Consider the following 19,805-nt stretch of genomic DNA (forward strand, 5'->3'; position numbering starts at 1 on the left):
ACATTAATATATTTCTTTTGTTTTTCATCATATCTTTTTGCTTTATTTTCAAATTATACTTCTCTTGAAAACTACCCGTCAACAGTTGGAATGCACCTCGTCGCACATAAAACAAAGCAGAAACGCGCAAGAAGAGGCAAGAACGAGAAATGAAAGTGCAAAAAAGCGCAGAGAGGAGCCACGTTAGATGGGCCCAAGTTATCTTACGCGGGCCCGGCGCGTTCACGCCACTGTGAACTTGTTGGTGGGGTACCGGTGGGGCACGGAGAGGGAAACTCGTGGGGGCCTCCGTCAGCGGTAGCGGCCAGCGTTCGGACAGGACTCCGGTGAGTCGCGCGATACCTGGCGCTTCGCTTCGATCGCGAGCCGAGGAAGATATTCCGGATAGAAGAATCAACACCGACGACGACGACGACAACAACGACGACGGCAACGACGACGACGACGACGGCGGCGGCGTCGCAGTGACGACGCGTCGCCCAAGTAAGAAAAATCCGTTTTTTTCATCCTCGCGGGTGACGACCCTTGCGCACGCAAGGGAGGTGTATCCCTTTTTTTCTATCACTCGAAGTGCTGAAAGTCCGATCGGCCGGCGATCGGCGGTGGAGGACGACGACCGGAATGGAGAGGAGGCAGCAGCATCGTCGTCGTGACTCGAGCAGCTTCCAAGGTTGAGGCCCAGCGCGAATACACAGCCGGTGAGTCATTGTCACGAAGATCACGGAGCTCAGCGCCTTCTCTCTCTCTCTCTCTCTCTCTCTCTCTCTCTCTCTCTCTCTCTCTCTTCCTTTCTTTTTCTCTTCCTATTTCTCCTCTTTCTCATCCTCGACTCGGCGCCGAGTCGCATTCACGCGTGTTTCGTGATTTTTCGTTTGCGAAAGCTCATCTACCCGAGATAATATTAAACTTGATGGATTTCCGCGAAATGGAAATATTTAGGGGTTGAAGCCTTGACCTTTCGTAAGACAAATCTTCTTTATGCTACTGTCGAAGAATACAATTGCATTTTTGTTCTTCTTGGATTTTATTTTTGACATAACGTAATTTGTAAAATTAACTTGCATGTTTCCTCTTTTATTTCCTCTTTTTATTAAATTTGTTCTTTTGATATTTATCTGCGAACTGGTGTGGAACTATTTCTTTATGCCTTTACTTTATATTTAAAACTCTTCGAAGGCGTATTTTTTTCGATGTAACGGTATAATTAGTCAAGGATGGAGGAATTATTTGCACGTGACAAGTATCTCTCGTTTCCGATTATGTACGTTGGAAAATGTCACGATGCTTTCCGAAACGAAAACGCATTCTAAAATTCTCCGGAATCTATAGAGCGGATCGACTGCCTTCGAAAAAAGTAGTAACGACGGGGTTGTTAATCACCTGTTGCTTTCACCGGCGAGCCTTTCTTGTTATGCAAAATCAGGTTCCCTGTCATTGAACCGTGAATTAAAAGCTCGCATACCGTCGCGTTAAACCGTTCCATATGTATTTTCTTCTCGAGGAGGGAAAACACCCATTGACAAGCGATTTTCAAGATGCGACCAAAAAAGGGACACAATTGTGCATACATTTCCTCATTTTCTTACATTATTGAAGGAATTGTTAATAAAGTTATTCAATTTACTCTTGAATTGAATATGAAGAAAGTGTAAAATAATAATAATAATAATAAACAAATTTAGCTTTATTATTATTGATGAAATTATCATTCTCTTTTATGTTAATTTTATTAACAAAACAGTCTACCTTTTATTACCAAAAGCAGTAGCTTTTTCTCTTCATGTTTTAGTGCCGCATAAATAATTTTTATCGCAAAGTAAAATATTTTATATTGCGAAACGACATCACTCATCATGTTGCATTTCGTCACAAAGTGCGGTAGCACAGTTTTCTATCATGTGTGCGAAATCGCCATTTCCACTCATATATTACATTACGAGGATAATGCTTTACTTTCCTGAGTGGGCGGATTATTACTCGATTAACTATAAACGTTGAAAGCGTCCGATTTATGTCGTTAATAGAGAAATGTTGCTTAAGAGCTCTCTTTCTCAGATTTCGCTAGAAATGTAATAACAGGTTGTATTTCAGCTTAAGAGTACCGATTTGAGCAATACTAAGCAATACACCGCAGGAACCAACGGATATCCTTTCGACCCAGATTCCTCCGCAAAACCAGAATATTTATTTTTTCTCAATACAAATTTCGAGGAATTCCATTCCAAGTATCTTTCTAACTTCTACATTAATTACATATTTACGCACTGCGCATTTAAATGTCCACTGTGCTAGTTCGAGCTATTAACTTCAACATCCGCAAGCAAGGGCAAAGTCTTCGGTGACTGTTTCTCCCTCTCTCACAGAATCTATCTTTATCCACGTCTATTTCTCAAGATACGTTTCCTCCCATTGATAAAAAGCAAAAGCGATCCGTTACTTCCTTCGCGCATTTCCACATTATGCAGTATGCAAGACTCGCCAACAGCGAGGCGGAAAGGTGAGGGTTCAGTCCTCGTCAATCCGTTCACTTCGATCGGACTTCGGTCAAATGCATAATCGTATCGCGAGTTGCCGCGATTTTATTAACGGCGTGCGCAACGACGCACGGGCCACCCGTGCGGAACCGTGAAGTCACGCCGGAGATTTTAACGAGCGCATAGGAACGCTTCCTCGCACGGAACGATTCGAATGATTTGCGACTTCAATTGGATCCTCCTCTCTTTTCGTCCTCCCTCATCCGCGGGCGGCGGAAGAGGGAAGGGGGAAGGGGGAAGGGGGAAGGGGCGCTCGTGATTGCCTCGGTGGAATATTGAAAAGTCCAACAGCTGACCTCGCTTATATCCCGCGTTCTCCGATGAGGTTTTACGGCCTCCGATAATGTCCATCATCGCTTATAATGAAGTAGTAAAAGTACTCTATCGGCATTCAATCGCTGTCTAATTTTATTATGATTGAACGTCACGATTGATTGCCCGCGAGAGGGTATGTAACGAGAAATACCCTCAACCTACATTTCGCTTAATTAATAAAACACGCAAATAGGTAATATTAACTGTATTAAGGCGTCTTTATCGCGCGTCTGGATCGCGTTTCTTTTAATCATCTTCTCGATCGTGCTCGTGAAAACATTTTTAATTAATTTTATTTTATCAGTTACTAATTAAACTGATTTTTTTTTCCGCTCAACCTTGTTTCTCTTGTTGAAAAACGTTAAGTTAAAGAAATAAGATATGCGGACATGAATTCTTTCTCTTAAATATCAGATTACTCGGTGTTTAATTAATCGAGATAATTATAGCTATGAGCGTGCACTTCAAATCGTTTGAGGTACACGCGTTATGTGGGTCGGCGGGACGGTTTTCGGTAGACTTTCCATCACGGTTTCCAACACCGCGCGTTGCGTGTACGGATAATTATGGCTGTAACACTGTACGATCCAGGCCATGGTGTGTTTTATTTAGGTACACGGACACGCGTGTGCACGGTTCACTGGCGTGCACACATAGCTATAGAAATCAGTGCGTGGGATAGTCTCACAGTAGATTCTGGAGATCATGAAATCGAGATATTGTTTCCGCTTGTGCTGAGAGCCGAGAGACTCCTAAATAAAGTGGAGACATTCCGCGGTTACGGCTCTCAATTTTCACCTGTCTGACGTAAACCACAAATCCGATTTGTCACGCGAAAAAAAAAAAACGAGTCTACCCATTCTCGTTGCCTGAAGAGACTCTCAATTAAGGGAATCTCGGCTCTCTTTCCGCCTTGTTAGATATCCTTTATGACGTAACGCGTTCGATGAGCATTCGCGCTTTCGGAAAATATGTTTATATCGCCTTTTTTACTCGAGAATTATCCATCCTCGTCGCGTCCGAGCGCGACAAACGTTCTCGTTTTCAACCGTTTGTTCGCCTGAATCGCATTAAGCATCCGTGACCGCGGATTCAGAATCGCGATGCGGATTCGCGATCGCCGTAAAAGCGATCACGCGACCGGCGATTTTTCCAGGTATCGCGTACGTATATACGTCCGGCGAGACATTAGACATCACTTTCCGCCTGCTTTCGACATGCTCAGCTGCGCGCAATAGGCACATGCAGCGGGCACAGCCCGCGGCTTTTCCGAGCGTATCATCGCCGCGGCCTTTACGAATATATCGTCGCGGCCGCACATCCGCACTTTCCTTCTCGTGATCTCTGTGCTGCGCTAAACAGCGAGATCTAGTTGCGCGCGCGCGCGCGCGCGCGTGCAAGAGCCGGCAAAAAGCCGACGTCGCAGTCGCGTTTAATGGAGAATTCATACCGCGAAAATACGCACGCGGTCGTCGCTCGATACAACTGTTGCAGAAACGGGATATGCAAATGAACAGTTAACCGGGCCCCGCGAGAGGCGGTTATCGGTCGCCGTAAAAATCACCGTATTACGTAGATTGAAAAGGACACGGAGAGTACCGCCCGCGACATAGCCCCCTGGCTTTGCATCCCGGCACGTAGCACGCGATTATTCGTAATATTTACGCCGAAGAGATCCTCTCGCGATAGGTCGAGAGAGAAAAAAGATCGCTTCGTACGAATTAAAAAAAAAAACTTTTCGGAAAAAAGAAGTTACACGGTCGATGTAAATTGGGCCGTAAATAGCGAAGAACTTTCCTAGAAACGTCAGATTAATTAGAATGATTTTTCTAATTCACGACTCTCTTATTTTCCGAGATGCTCTTTATGAGAGGTGTTAGTCAATGATGTCTCGCATCCGTAATAACGCGTGGGTTAAATCATTCCACGCACGATCGTGAGACCGAGCAAGGACTACTTGACGTGCAGCGGGAACCACGTCCATTGTCATTGCAGACGTCGACGCAATCGTGCTTGCAAACCCGCGGGCTCTTTCTCCTTTCGTATGCGGGTACGATAAGTATGGTTCATGTGCAGGAACATCTCCTCGCTTATTGCGATGACACGGAGACCCAGGTAAACCCGCGACTTTAACCGTCGAGAGGTTGTGCCACATCCAGAAATATAATTCCTAGCCTCGTAAATGAATGGAAATTTTTTTTTTATTAGCATTACATAATTTCCTTCTACGTCGTTTTATTTTTTTTCACACGTCTTTATAGTTTGCTTTCGTGTATTAAATTATTCGTATTCTCTAAATCTAAAATATTCAGTGGAGACTTTTGTATAAAAATTCAGAATAACATAATATTTTATATTTTCCTTCTTGCTTTATATATTATTATTTTAACGAATAAAGGTACTTTGCATATTTAAGGTACTTTGCATATTTAACGGTGGACGTCAACGGTGAAGCACCTTTGAAAAAGTAAAGAAAATATAATTGACTGCGAGTGAGGCTGGGCCTCGAACGTATAGACTATGCCGTTATTTCTTGTCAGCTTAAAAATGTCAGCTGTTTGCAAACGTACAGCGCAAGGAGTTTCATCGCGACGATCCGCTGATCCGTTGATCCGTTGATGACTTCAACCAATGAACACGTGTTACATCGCATAGGTTCCCTATTACGACGCGACACCGCGGAGGATATCACAGCTATTTTTGCGGGTGCGTATATATTAATTCAACGCACATACGGCGTCGTATGACACAACATTCTGATTCTCGATCATCCGGCATTTGTCTAATAGTAAAACTATTCACGTTATTCACGTCCGCCTTGCGAGCGAACAAAAGATTCTGTTACTCGCTCGCATCTGCAAAGAGAAAAATTAAAAATACACCGAGAGAACGATTTTGCTGACAAATGTAAAAATTTCAAAATTTCAAATAGAAATTTGAAGATAATTTTTTTGAATCGTCAAAATTCAAAATTACACAACACTCAAGCATGAGAATATTGCAAAAATTTTTGATCTTCCAGCAACCAATTTGAACGTTGTACATAATAAGTTTGGAAACTCAATAAAATTATTATTTTCGAATTTGTATCTGGCTAAATTTTTAGATTTGCCAGTAAAAGTATTTTTTTCCATACGTGTTAAAAATTTACAGCTGAGTTAACGTTGCGTGCTTTCTATCTAGAGACTAATTGATTCCCGTTCTGTACGGAAGGAACACATCGTAATTCCGTCAAACAACGCGCTGACGATCCACGATGCATTATTCTTCTTTTTGATAAGATGGTGTGCGATTTCAATCTCGCTGATTCTCACGGGAGAACGCAGCCTGAACGTTCTTGTACCCGAGCCAGCTCAATTTCATACAGGGGACTCGCTGGTGAGTCACTTGTAATAACGGGAAATTCCGGGACAAGGAGAAAAAAAAATTGTCATTCCGTCAGTATCTGGTAACTAGAAATGTGCCTCATGTATCATCCGAAGTGTGATTCTAAGCCGCTCGCGCTCTTCTAAAACGGATTATGTAATTCTACGCATTCCACTCGGCGACGTAAATGTAACATCTGCTCTGACGCGATATTAAATCGTCATAAGTGCCAACAAATCGCACCTGTTACAAGAGTATAGTACAAGAGAATATTCTACAAACCGGGTATAATATACTCGATCGCTATCTTCGGATTCTTGCCTTGAGTCATAAAGAATCGCATGAAATTTGCATAAGATGAACGAATCATGGAGATTTTTATTCATGAATATTTTTCGATTTTAAGATATTCGTGTAATTTTATCAAATAAAATCTAATTTCGTAACGCAAAAATATTTCTGCTATTGAGTAACGGGATGACACCGGTGGTGTCGGCTTATCCACACATTTGCAGAGTTGCAATTCGATGAATGTGCTTGACAGGTATTCGCCGGACACCCGATACGTTTTCGCACTCACGTGGAACTCGGAAATGTGAACGCATACCGCAAACTGACACTGAAGACGAATTAAAACCTGTTGTTGCGCCGAAGCAACGAAGCAGATGGTTTACGCGTTCTTCTTTTCGCGTGTTTCGATATAATCGAATGTGCGACGCCGTTCGACTTACATCACGTCGAGAGCAAGGTCGATTTCCTCGTGAGAGCAGGAAGAGAGACGCCCCTAATTATCTTAATCATAATCATTTTTCAATAATCCGGCACTTATTCGCGCTCGTGCGAAATGTATGAGATATCTTCAAGTACCTGTTTGCTCCGAAATTCATCAGGGCGATCCGCAGAATCCGATAAAATTTATTTTCCGATGGGAAAATAATGGAGATTAATTCACGACGTTTAAGATTAACGCTGATTCTTCTTTTGCTTGCATCGAATCGAATTTATCGAGTTGTTTCTGTTTTTTGTTATGCTGCTTTTTTAAAATTTATCAGAATGTGATTACACTCATAAATACGGAAGTATGTGTTTTATTGGCGAATATAAATTTGACCAGATATAGAAAATCTGAAAATAATTTTGTTGGACCATTAAAATCATTATCTAAGGATATAGGATTAGTAGGACATTGAAGTATAATAATAATACTATAAAATATGTATAATAATAATAATAATAATATTGTAAAATTTTTAATCTTTCAGTCAATTTGAATATAATAATTTTATATAATAATTTTGAAAGCCTAACAAAATTATTTTCAGGTCTATATCCGATTTTTAGATTTGCTAGTAAAAAACTGTTCTACAGATTCTGCAGATTTTTGCAAAAATTATAGTTCGTCAAGATTTTGGTTCAGCGCGGCGATTGCAATGTCGAGACCCTTAATTATTCCGTTGTGAGATCGAACTCACCCCTCACTCAATCCTCCTGGATGTTTTCTCGAAAAAAGTGCGCGCCGGATTCGAACAGCCGGTTGTTATGAGCCAGATTTCGTGCAAAGTGTCGAGGATACAGCGTGTCCGCCATGGGAAGCCATTAAAAGCTATTCCGCGGCAATGGCAATGAAAACAGGTGCTGCGTGCGCGTTTTTAGGTCGCGAGCACCACCGTTAAATGGGATGCTGCGTTCGCTTCCCTCGAGGCAGAAACGTACACGTGTCTCCGACGAGCTGTATGCGAGCGATTGATGATATTTATCCCCGTGGAAGCGCCTTTCCGGCGCTGCAGCTCCGATGCGAGCGTGATTAACGGTGATGGGATTCCGACGGCTATCCGGTAGAGCACGACGTCGGGCCGCAACGCGGAGAGCAAGAAATGCAATTAAGTAACGACAATTAAGCGACAGAAAGCCGTAATTGGCGACGGCGATTGAGCGTGAGATTAAAACGAACGGAGCTTATCTTACGCACAATTGAGAAACGTCAGTTTTATGAAATATCACAATAAAGAAAATAGAAAAAAATCACGCGATCAAAGATTAATACGAGATAATCCTGAAGAAGGATAAGATACACGTATGTAAATAAGGTCAAGTGACAAAATTTTTAGAATGAGACATGAAATAAAATTACGTGCTGTGATGTTGTTTAAGAATAATAATTATTTTTAAAAACGCGCGTTTGATTCGTCGATTCGTCTCTCTCAAGCGTATTTTGCATAAAATCATGTAATATCCCGGCGCGATAAGAGAAGACCTTCACGTTACGCGATTCCGAGATGATTCCGACGAATTAAGGATGCAAGATCTTGCACACGGAGAAAGTCCGTGATATAACAACATCTGACAACGAGCCGTCGTGTCGCCTACGACGTGCGCGTGGTCGGCGCGAGATTGTGCAAGTAAAACGGTCGGGTATTCAGATTCGCGGCTCGTAAAAGCGAGCTCGAACCGGAGATCGCCGGTTCGAGAGGAAGGCGAGATACGGAAACTGGTCAGTTGTCGATTTCCCGGTCGTGTTTAGAGCCCGCTTTGGTAACACGCAACTAGCTGACATTTCGCCGTGCCGCTTTTCATAATTGCGTCAATAAACGTACTGTTATACGCCGCGTTACTGCCACAGACGGTGATTTCCGGCATACGTGCCAATTACTATCTCTCTACCGTGGTTTTTGCCACGATCAATCACGGGTCACTTTGTAAAACTCAAACGAACCGTGCACGCTAAAAGACTCAAAACGTCGTAACGACATCTTATCTCGAATCACGACGCGATATCTGGGCAATAATAAATTCTCCAGGGTACAGTCTGCGAATACGCTCGAAAAGTATTTCAACGATCGAGATAGCGAGATAGGAAATTATTCTAAATATACAAAAAAAAAAAAAAAGAAAACGTGAAAATCCATAGGTATTTATGGATGCTTAACAATGCGGGCAGGCAAGTATGCGTCGTGACTGCACGGCGTGTTGTACGTTCCCGCAGTCTGCACGTTCCGTTCTTTATGGACGATCGAGCACGGGCAAGAGCAATTTGCTGCATCGCGATAAAATTCGACGAGGCCATCCCCCTTTGTTGTTGTTACCGGCGGGAACTACGGGAAATACCGCCTGCAGTTTTCTGGTCGGTGGGAAGGCAATCCGAAGGGTCGGTAGAGCGCAAGAAGTTCTCCAAGCGGAGTTCTCCGGAGCAAAATTCTCCAAGAGAAGAGATATGTCGCGCATAAACTCATGTTGTAAGATCCTTTAAGAAAGGAAACGAATGACGCTCGGATATTCTTGGATAACGATGATGAAAATAAGAAAAATAAATCTGATTACCCCATGTAGATTACAATCGGCCTTTCGTTCGCCTTCGTTGTCGCGACTTCGTATCGAGGGAACATCTCTATTTAATGCCGTATCGGATAAAAGTTTTCTCTCTCGCGCTCCTTGACTTTCGTCGTTGGTTAAAGATATGGGCATAAATTTGTCATGAAATCGCGTTGACGGATGTACGCTGTATACTCGGTCACGGTGCTGAGAACCACATCGGTATTCCGCATATAATCGGCGCGCCTTTGAAATTGTTCATCGCTTGCTCACGAGTCAGATCGTCGGTCCTAAATAAGTACCTTGTAAGACTTTCCAGGACGAGTCGAGCAGATAACACGATGGGATACACGCGAAAGAAATTCCTTCTTGCTTTAATAACAGCCTCCGATATGTTGCGCAATAAATCCGATCCCGCGCGGACATCCTTGTAGGGCGGCGGTGGCGATAAATTTATACCGGGGGTGTCGGAGGGTCTTTCGCGCAAGAAAAACGTTCACGAAAGTTGCCAATGCAATTTATTTTGTTTGCCGAGAGCGCACGTCTACCGTGATATTTTCGATCTCTCGGAAGAGAACATTAGAATTTCTAAAGATTTTCCACGGTAGGTCTATTCTCTTCTCCAGCAGAAATTCTTCTTTGTCTATAAAATGTTCACGTGAACCGAGGTTACGTCATTTCTATATCACGTAAAGAGCCAACCTTCTTTTATTTTTCTTTATTTAAAAAGTACAAAATGCCGCCTCAGTCGATCGACTCGAACCGATCGAAAATTCGAAACTGAAACTCGAGTGAATAAGAGAGAGAAAGAGCGTTCCTTTCCCTCACTTTCCTTCTCGGCGGCGCTAAAGCGTTGTAATTAAAATAAGAGGAGAGATGTTACGTTCTCGTATTAATTCGCGGGAATTTAACCGGTCGCCTCTGCAATCTCTCTCTGTGCAGCCACCGGAAAATATGGGCTCGGAGGCCTGGGAGCTGGAGAGGAGGTACTCGGTGCCGGGTGCTTTGGACACCAGGGGGCTGGAGCCGCCGGCCAGCGAGGATCTGCACGCATGGTCGATTTACAGGTGAACACTTGTACTTGAAGTGCAAGCGTGTAATCCGCGCATCCCCGCGACCGTACATCGTCCAATCTCAGCCGCAGCCGGAGGCGGAACGCCAAAGCGAATGCTGTGTCATCTTTTTTGCCGCTCGTCACGTGAAAGGAATTGCCGATCGGACTTGTTGATTTACCGCATACCGTGTACCGTCTCATGTATTATATCGGTAGCGTCATTATTATTATCCTTAAAAATATTAATGTCAGTGAACATTATCAGGCGTGCGTGACTGTGGCATGTAACGATTAACGGGAAACGCAGATACTTTTCAACGTTCAAATCATTTTCCTGAGCTCGCTCTTTTTTCTCCGTTTTTTAGTAAACGGTGGTCGAGGAAGAACGAGTGAATTGAGTTCCGGAAATACTCGGCGTATTGTTTATAGAAAATAAGCGCGTTTTAATTGGCCCTCTCGTTTACTTAATTAAAAAAAAAAAAAAAAAAAAAAAAAAGAAGAAGAACATCTTACCGTATACAAAGAATGGATATTAAGTACGGTGGAATGTTGACGGGCGTGGGGGTGTATATACGTATTTCCGCGATTCCGCAGGCAAAACCTGAACTCCGACTTCACGGACTCCGCGCTCGGCTCCGCCGAGAAGTCGCCGCTGCCGTACGGGAACTTCCAGCTGCGCGACTCCACGGTGCAGAGCATACTCCGGCATCCGCGGTACGGGCCCAAGAGTCCGTTGGCCAACAACTCTTATACGTACTTAAAGTTCGGTCTACCGCGAGTCCTGCCGCCCAGCTCGCGGAATCGCGACGGATCCAGCGGCTACGACTCCAGCGAGGAAGGACGACGCGTGTCGCACGCAGGTACACACGCGATGATTACGCAGAAAGAACGGAGAGCTCTGCTGGAGTATCTGAAAATTTGAATTACTTACTGAAGAAGGCTCAGTGCAACCCAAAACGTCTAAGTTAATTATTAAGATTAAATGTACTATCGATTAGCGTTCAAGATTTTTGTTTCAATATATAAGCTAATTAATTTGTTATTCTTTGTGCTCGTTTTTTTAACTTTATCTCTCTCAAGTTGTCTAAAAATTTGGTTACAGATCTGAAAATAGTTTTATTAAGCCATTAAAATTATTCTGTAGGATGCATAAATGTGATTGCAAAAATTGTTGATATTTTAACGTCCTGTATCTGACTAAACTTTTATTTCCAATAGCCAAATTCTTTCTGCCTAATCACATTTTCGGATTGATTATTATTTTATTTTTTAATCAATTAAGAGTGTTTCTATGTATATATTCTTACAATACTTGGATTATTAAATTATTCTAAAACTTTTTTATTATTTTAATTAATTTCGTTGTATAAAGTTAAAGATATTTCGTGTTACGTTTTACAATAGTACGACGTATAAAATTTTCTTTGATACATAGGTGCTCCAGTGCATACCACTTCGATTATGCGTTCAGCCAGAAGCGACCCGGATTTTAGGCACGTCCACGCTGTCCCGAGGGAGTCAGCGCATTCTCAGCTAACTATCGCGAGGGATCACCCGAGGCTGAGAAGTGCCAGCGAGGCCAATCTTTTGCAGAGTGCAGTTAGGACCAATCGGCGACACAGCATCGCGCCAATCGATCCCGGATACATAGCACACGGTAAAAAAAAAAAAAATGAACAAAACGAATATTTTTAATACGACAACTTTCATCTGTTACAAACTCGGAATCACTTTTAAATTGATGAAGATTTCACGGAAAACTATCATTGATCTGAATCTTTCTTGGAATTTTTAAATTCTTAAAGAGTTTTTAGAAAATTTGCACACGGAGAGAAACAGTTTTGCTGGCAAATCTAAAAATTTGACCAAATACAAAAAATCTAAAAATAATTTTGTTGGATTTGAAATTATTATATAGGACGCTTAAACGCTAATAATAATACTCCAAACAATTTTTAATCTTGTAATAACCAATTTGAACGTCAATAATTTTGAAGACCCAACAAAATTATTTTCAGAACTGGCCGAATTTTTAGGTTTGTCGGTAAAATTATTTTTTTCGTGTAGTACTACGTTTATGTAGTTTTTAATACATAATTGTTTTGCAGGACACGGTATCCTGGGACCGGAAGGTTACGCGCTGCCAATAAGACCCATACCGTGTCTGCAACATCCTCACCTACAGCTGCGAGGCGTGGAGGCTTCGGGCTCGGATGGGCTGCCGCTTCTTCGTGGTATCACCCTCGAGGCCGGCGCCGCCGAAGTGCTGGCCATTATGGCGACTACCGAGAAGGAAGGCACGCAGATCATCGAGACGATCGCGGGCAGGAGGCGTATAAAAAGGGGCGATATTCTGCTCAATGGAAGATCCGTATCGGCACGCAGCCTGAGGTACTTTCTAATCTTTTCACCTACGCTTTCTTGCGAGCGTGGCAGTGAACCGTTAAATATGTTGTGCGATTCGGATGTTAATTTCGCAAATGTTTTTAAATGCTCTGTAAAATTTATTTTACTCTTAAAAACAGCCGAGACAGATACATGAACAACGTGAGATGGAGATAAAGGTAATTGAACAGAGATCCACGGCCGGTTTCAATAACGCGAGTCAGCTTCAACTCGATCGAGCGATCCTCTGTTTCTTTCTAGATCATAACTCCGGCTATGATCCAAACAGAAAAGGAAGATTTAGTTAACTACTAACTAACGGTAACTGACATTAGCGAAACAGGCTATAACTAGTAGGCTGTAACTATTAGCGAGTGCATTAGCATAGAAATTTTCGAGTGAAGTCGAATAATAAGGTGAATAATGAGCGATGCTCGTTATTCAATTATCGGTTCAATTCAATTGTCGTCTTAATTATTGCCTCATACTTAATCTCAGACCATAACTTTTTCCCGGTGAAATAATCTTCAGTTACATCATACATTCCAGAAGACATATCTCGTATAAACAAGTATCGATTAATTTTCATTATGCAGTTATAGAGAATAAAACAAAGTAATATTTTTTTATCTCAATTTTACTTTTCTCTTTTATTAATATGAATCATCTAGATTTCCGGGTATAAATATCCGGGTATAAATATCCGGGTAAAATCGAATAATTATCTTTCCAATTTCATAAAATTATATAAATCATCATAATTACAATCTTTATGTTTACAAAAGCTTTCAGATATCCGGAAATAATTTTGATATGAATTATAAATAATTAATATAAAATCATTTCCCTTAAAATCTTTATTTTAATTTATTTAAAATTATTTCCTTTGAAATCTTTGTTTAAAACGTCATATTTTTCGGAATGATTTATTCAGTTGTTAATTAAAATAGATCTCGCGTTGCCTATCTACCCACGGAGAGCGGCCTAAGTCCTGGACTGACGGCTCAGCAGACTCTCAGCTTCTACATGTTGCTGAGAGGCGGTCGCAACACCACCACGCTCGAGGCCGAGGCTATTCTGCAGGAGCTCGGCTTGGAGGCGACCAAGCACTGCCTGGTCAACACCCTGACAACATCCGAGGCCCGACGACTGGCTCTCGCCTGCCGGCTGCTTCAGGACTCGCACATTCTCGCCTTGGACAGACCCACCCACGGTTTGGACATCTTCGACGCCTTCTTCCTCGTGGAATACCTAAGGCAATGGGCCAGCCGCGGTCAGCGTCTCGTCGTCCTGACCCTGCATCCGCCCACCTACGAGATCCTAACGATGGTGTCGAGGGTCGCGCTTACTTCCGGCGGTCGAGTCATGTACTCCGGGCCCAGAAGAGACATGCTGCCATATTTCGCGTTCGCCGAATTCCCCTGCCCGCCCTTCAAGAATCCGTCCGATTATTATCGTACGTAAGAAAATCTTGATCTTGAATAAAGCGATATTCTTGATCGTAAGATCGTAGAATTATTTTGGGAAATTATGTTTCCTGTTACATTTTTTGCTATTCAATTATTCATATTCTTTATTACAAAATTATTATTTATCATTTTTTCTTCTCTTTTTTTCCGATTTAGTCGATTTAGTAACGCTGGATGACTTGTCGGCGGAAGCGATGCTGGAATCTTCGCAGAGGATAGATCATTTGGCGGAGCTGGCCAGAACGAGGCTACCCCCGCTCAGTGATCCTGGACCACCGGGCGCACTTCCGCCCTCGATGTCCGGCCCCAATATATTTGTGCAATTCTACGCGCTATTGTTGCGAACGCTCATCTACAGTCAACCGTGGACGTTGACGAGGCTGTTGCGGAAGATCGTCATTTCCGCGTCGCTCAGTGTTTTACTTGGTGCAATATTCTGGGATATCGCCAGTGAATCGAATCTATACCTGCGAGACAGAATAGGCTTTCATTATGCTAGTTTGGGCATCCTTTTCTGGCCTCTGAATCTTCTGGCGATGTGCGATGTAGCCAATAACAGGCCGAATGTGGAGAGGGACATCAGAGATGGGCTGTATGGTAGATTTATCTACATTCTAGTGGAGGTAAGTTTGATTTATCGAGACTAGAAGTTTGTGAATAGTTTGAATTCGAATCATAGTTGGTACGATTTGACCTAAAAGTTTCGAATTTGAATAGTTTGATAATTTCAATTTGGAATCGATCGCCTTTTCAAGACAATAAAGTCGAGAGATGTCTAAAATATATATATATATATATATATATATATATATATATATATTAAAATATATTTTAATTAAAAATCCAATTAAAAAATTAATTTATTTATAAAATTAATTAACTAAATTTAATTAAAAGTGTATTTCATTAAAGACATCTTGTATTATCTGAATCCATTTACTAATTTACACATTTATAAAACTTATATCAATTTACTTATGTATTTAGTAACATAAACTTTTGTATTCTTGCATTACACTTGTTTCCTTACACTTAATAAGCATTTTTCTTGTGATTAATAGAACATTTCCTCGAATTGTGCGGTAATTAATTTTCTCATCCATTAAAAAAAATCTTTGCTTTATGATATTCAGAATAAAATATAATATAGACAAGGAAAATTCGAAATTGATTTCTGAAGCTTTGACTTTTATTCTAATAACAGGTATAAAGTGCCGTATTCATTTTGGTTTCAGCTCATTTGCAGTGTGCCGTCGTGGTGCGTGATCTACCTGATATATTTGGCACCAGCGTTTGCGATGTCGGGGTTGCATCTCGTGCCGGATGAGAATCTGACGTCGCTGTGGAACTATCTCATCGTCGGCCTGCTGCATCTGATGCTGCAGCATCTCATCTGCAAGTTCTTCGCGCATGTGATCAAATGGACTTATTTGGCATCGTTGCTCGGCGGCGTAGTGTTGGGCGAGATGATCCTGGCTGGCGGGGCGACCTTGCACCTGGACAATTTGCCGTCGTGGTATCAGCAAATCAACCCGATGCAATGGTCAATGTCGATGCTGCTGCCGCGGCTGTACAAGAGCGAGAGCGTGGGGAAATTGGCTAATTGCAAACCCAAGCAGATCCAACGGCAGGACATCATTATTCAGGCGGCGTGCGAGCCGCCCGATGGCGCGTTGGCTCTTCGCGAAGTCGCCCTCGACAAGTTGAACGTACGGGGGGAGCTTTGGCTGGGCATAGGCTTGGCTATCGTTGCCGTGCTGATCATCTTCGCTTTCATATGTGTCAAGTACGTCACCCCGAAGAGGCCCAGAAGCGCTCCAAATAAACCCTGATTTGCCGCACAACTTGAAAAATCATCATCGAGAAGTAGAATCAAGATCGTACAGGATGCCACGAAGACAATTTAGGTATTCGTGAACTTTCACCCTTCGGAATAGAGATGTGTCGGATATTCAACAAGTATTAGGCATCCAATTCGATTATTTTCTATGGTCTGGTCAGATAATTGTTATATTTAAAATTAAATTTCAAATGAATAATAACGTTTCAAGACGTTTCATTAATTTTGGCCAATTTAACTAAATACCTTTGTCCATATTTAATTATTGATTAATATGTATATAATGCAAAATAATTTAAAAAATTTAATAATTAAATTCATTTTTGTACGCTTTTTATTTGTTTACTAAATATTCTTCTTAATATTTTATAAGAAATCGAATTTTTGCATTATCTTGGAGTAATCTGATTTTGGATTCTGTATAAATGACTGCTGCGGTGATAAATAAAAAATAGATATAATTCTTATTATAATTTCTTTTTTTACCATAATTTACCAAACAGTTAAATTCACCTTTTCAGTCTCTTTATGTTTGCCGATTAACGAGTTATTCGCTAGCAATAATTATTAAATTACGCCATCCGATTGCTTGATAGATCTATTATTCAGCACATCTCTATTTCGAAAATAATCGCGAACTATCGAAGTTTTTTACTAAAAACTCCTTATAAAATTGTTCTTTGTTGTAGGTTAAAACTCACGTATCAATCAAGTATAAGTTCGTAAAAAATTCTTATGGATATTCTATTGTCCGATGTAGGTTTTTTTACTATTCATTAAATTTTAACAAAGATATTTTGAGCTTGATTTTCGTTGACAAAAAGCATTTCGGTAGAATCTACCTTGCTATTTTTTATTGCGCTCGTAAAGTTTCGTCAACGTCTACTCCGCTGCGATTTTTTAAAGAAATACGCTTTAGGGACTCGCAGGCGTAGACTGAAAGGCGGTTTGAAGTACAAAGCTTAACGAGACATTATTCTTTAGCTTGTAATAGAAAATCGCTGTTTATAAACGTTATAACGATGAATAAACGCGCTTATAACTTCGTATATATCTTAACTGATACGTATTGTTAATCGTATAAAATAAACATTTTCATGAAACAAACGATTTTGCTCATTTCTCTTTAAACCTTCTTTAAAAATCTTGATAGTTAATTGTACATTCATTATTACAATATATTAATTACAGATTGCAAGAACTTCTCATAAATATATTATTTCTATATTAAAATAAATATTATTGATGAGTGATTAGTTATATTTAGATAATCTATTTTAATTATTAAATTCTTAATTTAATATTCACTTTTGAAAAATCGATTATTCGCATCTCTCGAAATTCATTGTTGCCTTTTCTGCTCCGATTATTTTTTTCGCTGCATTAACTTGATAAACGGCTGTTATCGCGGAGATCGTTTTCAAGTATTGATCGAAAGATTAATAGTGTGATAATATTATATCATGGTAATCATGGTACAGAGAATTGTGTGTTTGAAAAAAAAAAAAAACACACCGCAGTTATATATTTCATATGAAAAGAAGATTTAGAAGCTTTCAAGAAACATCATTTTTTTCTCGATTATTTTAAATCGACAAAATGTTTCTTTAAATGAGTTATTTTAATAAAATGTAAAATCGATATTTTACAGAGAATTTTAGTACCAGCGGATAGCATCGATAGCTGGTTCAACAATATGATAACTGTTTTGTTCGAAGTTATAACAGATCTCCGTTCGTAGGCTCCATCTATAGATTATAACCGCCGATATTGAAGATATCTGTCGTATAATTATTAATTTTTATTAAAAAGCAAATATGCTGGTATCATTTGTGGAAATAATTTTAATCGCTGAGAAGCTTTAGATAAGGGATTTAGTTGTTACGATAAGAAGTTTAAAAATAGTTTAAAAATAGAATTGTAGATAGAATCGTAGATAAATAGAAATATATTTCTACATTGTACTTTGTATTGTTTCGAGATCGATAGAATGTCACTCTTTCTAGGTACCATGCTACGCAAATGGAGTTATAAAGAGACTGCGTCTAATAAACGAGCTTCAGACGTCTATTAGAAATCGATATCATGTCGAGCAAATTTATCCCGCGAATGACGCATGCTAAGAAATGTGAAGTGTGATTAAAAATAAGAACAACTTGTTCCTTCGTCCACGCTGACACGTCGCTTTAGATCGCAATATTTTATCTAGCATAAAAATTCCAACGCTAGATTACTATCGTCGCAACGCGAGAAGAGATAATTATGTACCACGAATGCATTAGTCAGATTCAAACTGATATCGCTTCTTATATTTAGCGTCGTGTTTAGCGATCTAAACGTGGCTGTCTGATTCTAAATTTTATTTGGCTGATATATATATATATATATATATATAAAGCAAAAAAATTCGACAAAAATCCGACATTTAAAATCGTTAAATATATTATTTCGCTGTTGCCATTTCGCAGGTGAGGCGATCGATCTTTATCGGCTTTTGCGAACTCTCGCTCGTCGTCGGTCACAGACGCGGCATCCCGACGATTCGTCGGGCTTTACGTAAGCGAGCTTACTTTCATCGCGATCAAGTTTGCAATTAATTACGTCAATTAGCGCAGCCGACGTTCGTCGAACTCAACGGCAACGCTCCTCGCCGTCGTGAGATCGCTTATCGCTCCCGCGATACCAGCCGGATGCAAGAATGATAAAAGAGTGATAAAAGAGTGTCAAGAATGGAAGGACTTCAGTCACGCATTGATTCACGCGTGTATTCTTATCTCGTGATCATCAAGATTGTGAATGATGACGCAGAAACGCGTATCTATCTGTCGCTATACCGCAACATATGTAATTAACGTTTCGAAATGCTTTCGGAAGAATTTTCATCGAAAGCTCATCGCATTCCTCACTCTTATTTCTCGTTATTAAATTATAAAGTTCATAAATGGCAGTGCGATTTTCGATGGAATTTTAATTAGAGCGAAAATTACATTAAAATTACGAAATTACGAAAATTACATTACTGTTTTTCGCAATATCATTAATGTCTGCTGATGATGCATATTGGTAATATTTATCCGATATTAATTAATTTAGCAACACTCACTTACTTTGTATAAGTTGTATGAGATACGTTTGTATGATACGGCGAATTTAATGAAACAATTTGCGTAGAAAAAAAATGTTTATTTTAGGTTTTGAAAAAAGTTTGAATAAAACTTCTCTCTTGCATCTGTTTCCAATTAAATTTGTTTTTTTTTTTTTTTTTTCGTAGAAACAAGTGGGCAGTGTGATTTCACTTGGGAAATATTGCTGGCAAATGTCAGTGCCATCGTAAAAACAGAAAATTAATATAACTTTTATACTAGCTCTTAAACTAGAATCTCTCGTTGTTTAAATAATACTGCGCGATAGTTTGATCCGCACGGAGAAAAAAATGTGTCGAGTTTCTTTGAAAGCAATTTTTTTCCGTGAATATCACATGGAATTTATCTGTGCTGATTCATAAAAATAAAAAAAAAAAATAAAAGTAAAAA

The 19,805-nt window shown here is 40.4% G+C and overlaps 1 protein-coding gene across 4 annotated transcripts; it reads left to right on the plus strand.

Annotated features, from left to right (window-relative positions):
• The first annotated feature begins 264 nt into the window (after positions 1-264).
• LOC105429216 (ATP-binding cassette sub-family G member 8) lies at positions 265-19,500 on the plus strand. 4 transcript variants are annotated; one of them, XR_016139738.1, is made up of 9 exons: positions 265-698; positions 10,467-10,591; positions 11,173-11,438; positions 12,014-12,235; positions 12,687-12,969; positions 13,914-14,419; positions 14,589-15,055; positions 15,668-16,339; positions 18,741-19,500. XR_016139738.1 is itself a non-coding variant. In XM_011642045.3 (8 exons), exons 2-8 carry the CDS (start codon positions 10,479-10,481, stop codon positions 16,262-16,264), a joined length of 2,454 nt encoding a protein of 817 aa, XP_011640347.2. In that variant the 5' UTR covers positions 265-698; positions 10,467-10,478; the 3' UTR covers positions 16,265-17,379. The 4 variants fall into 4 exon arrangements, 2 of the variants coding, with proteins under 2 accessions (XP_011640347.2, XP_088935004.1); XR_968070.3 differs by lacking the exon at positions 18,741-19,500 and adding an exon at positions 16,962-17,379; XM_011642045.3 differs by lacking the exon at positions 18,741-19,500 and having other exon boundaries at positions 15,668-17,379.
• The last annotated feature ends 305 nt before the right edge of the window (positions 19,501-19,805 follow it).

This window comes from Pogonomyrmex barbatus, unplaced genomic scaffold, assembly GCF_055798465.1.
Source record: "Pogonomyrmex barbatus isolate J1 unplaced genomic scaffold, ASM5579846v1 scaffold3, whole genome shotgun sequence".
Lineage (NCBI taxonomy): Eukaryota > Metazoa > Arthropoda > Insecta > Hymenoptera > Formicidae > Pogonomyrmex > Pogonomyrmex barbatus.

What these genes read in the sequence shown, in the direction of transcription:
- LOC105429216 (XM_011642045.3), top strand. Translation starts at nt 10,479, where the DNA reads ATGGGCTCGGAGGCCTGGGAGCTGGAGAGGAGGTACTCGGTGCCGGGT. An exon ending in CACGCATGGTCGATTTACAG is followed by an intron (nt 10,592 to 11,172) that starts GTGAACACTTGT and finishes GCGATTCCGCAG; the next exon opens with GCAAAACCTGAACTCCGACT. An exon ending in GTATCGGCACGCAGCCTGAG is followed by an intron (nt 12,970 to 13,913) that starts GTACTTTCTAAT and finishes TAATTAAAATAG; the next exon opens with ATCTCGCGTTGCCTATCTAC.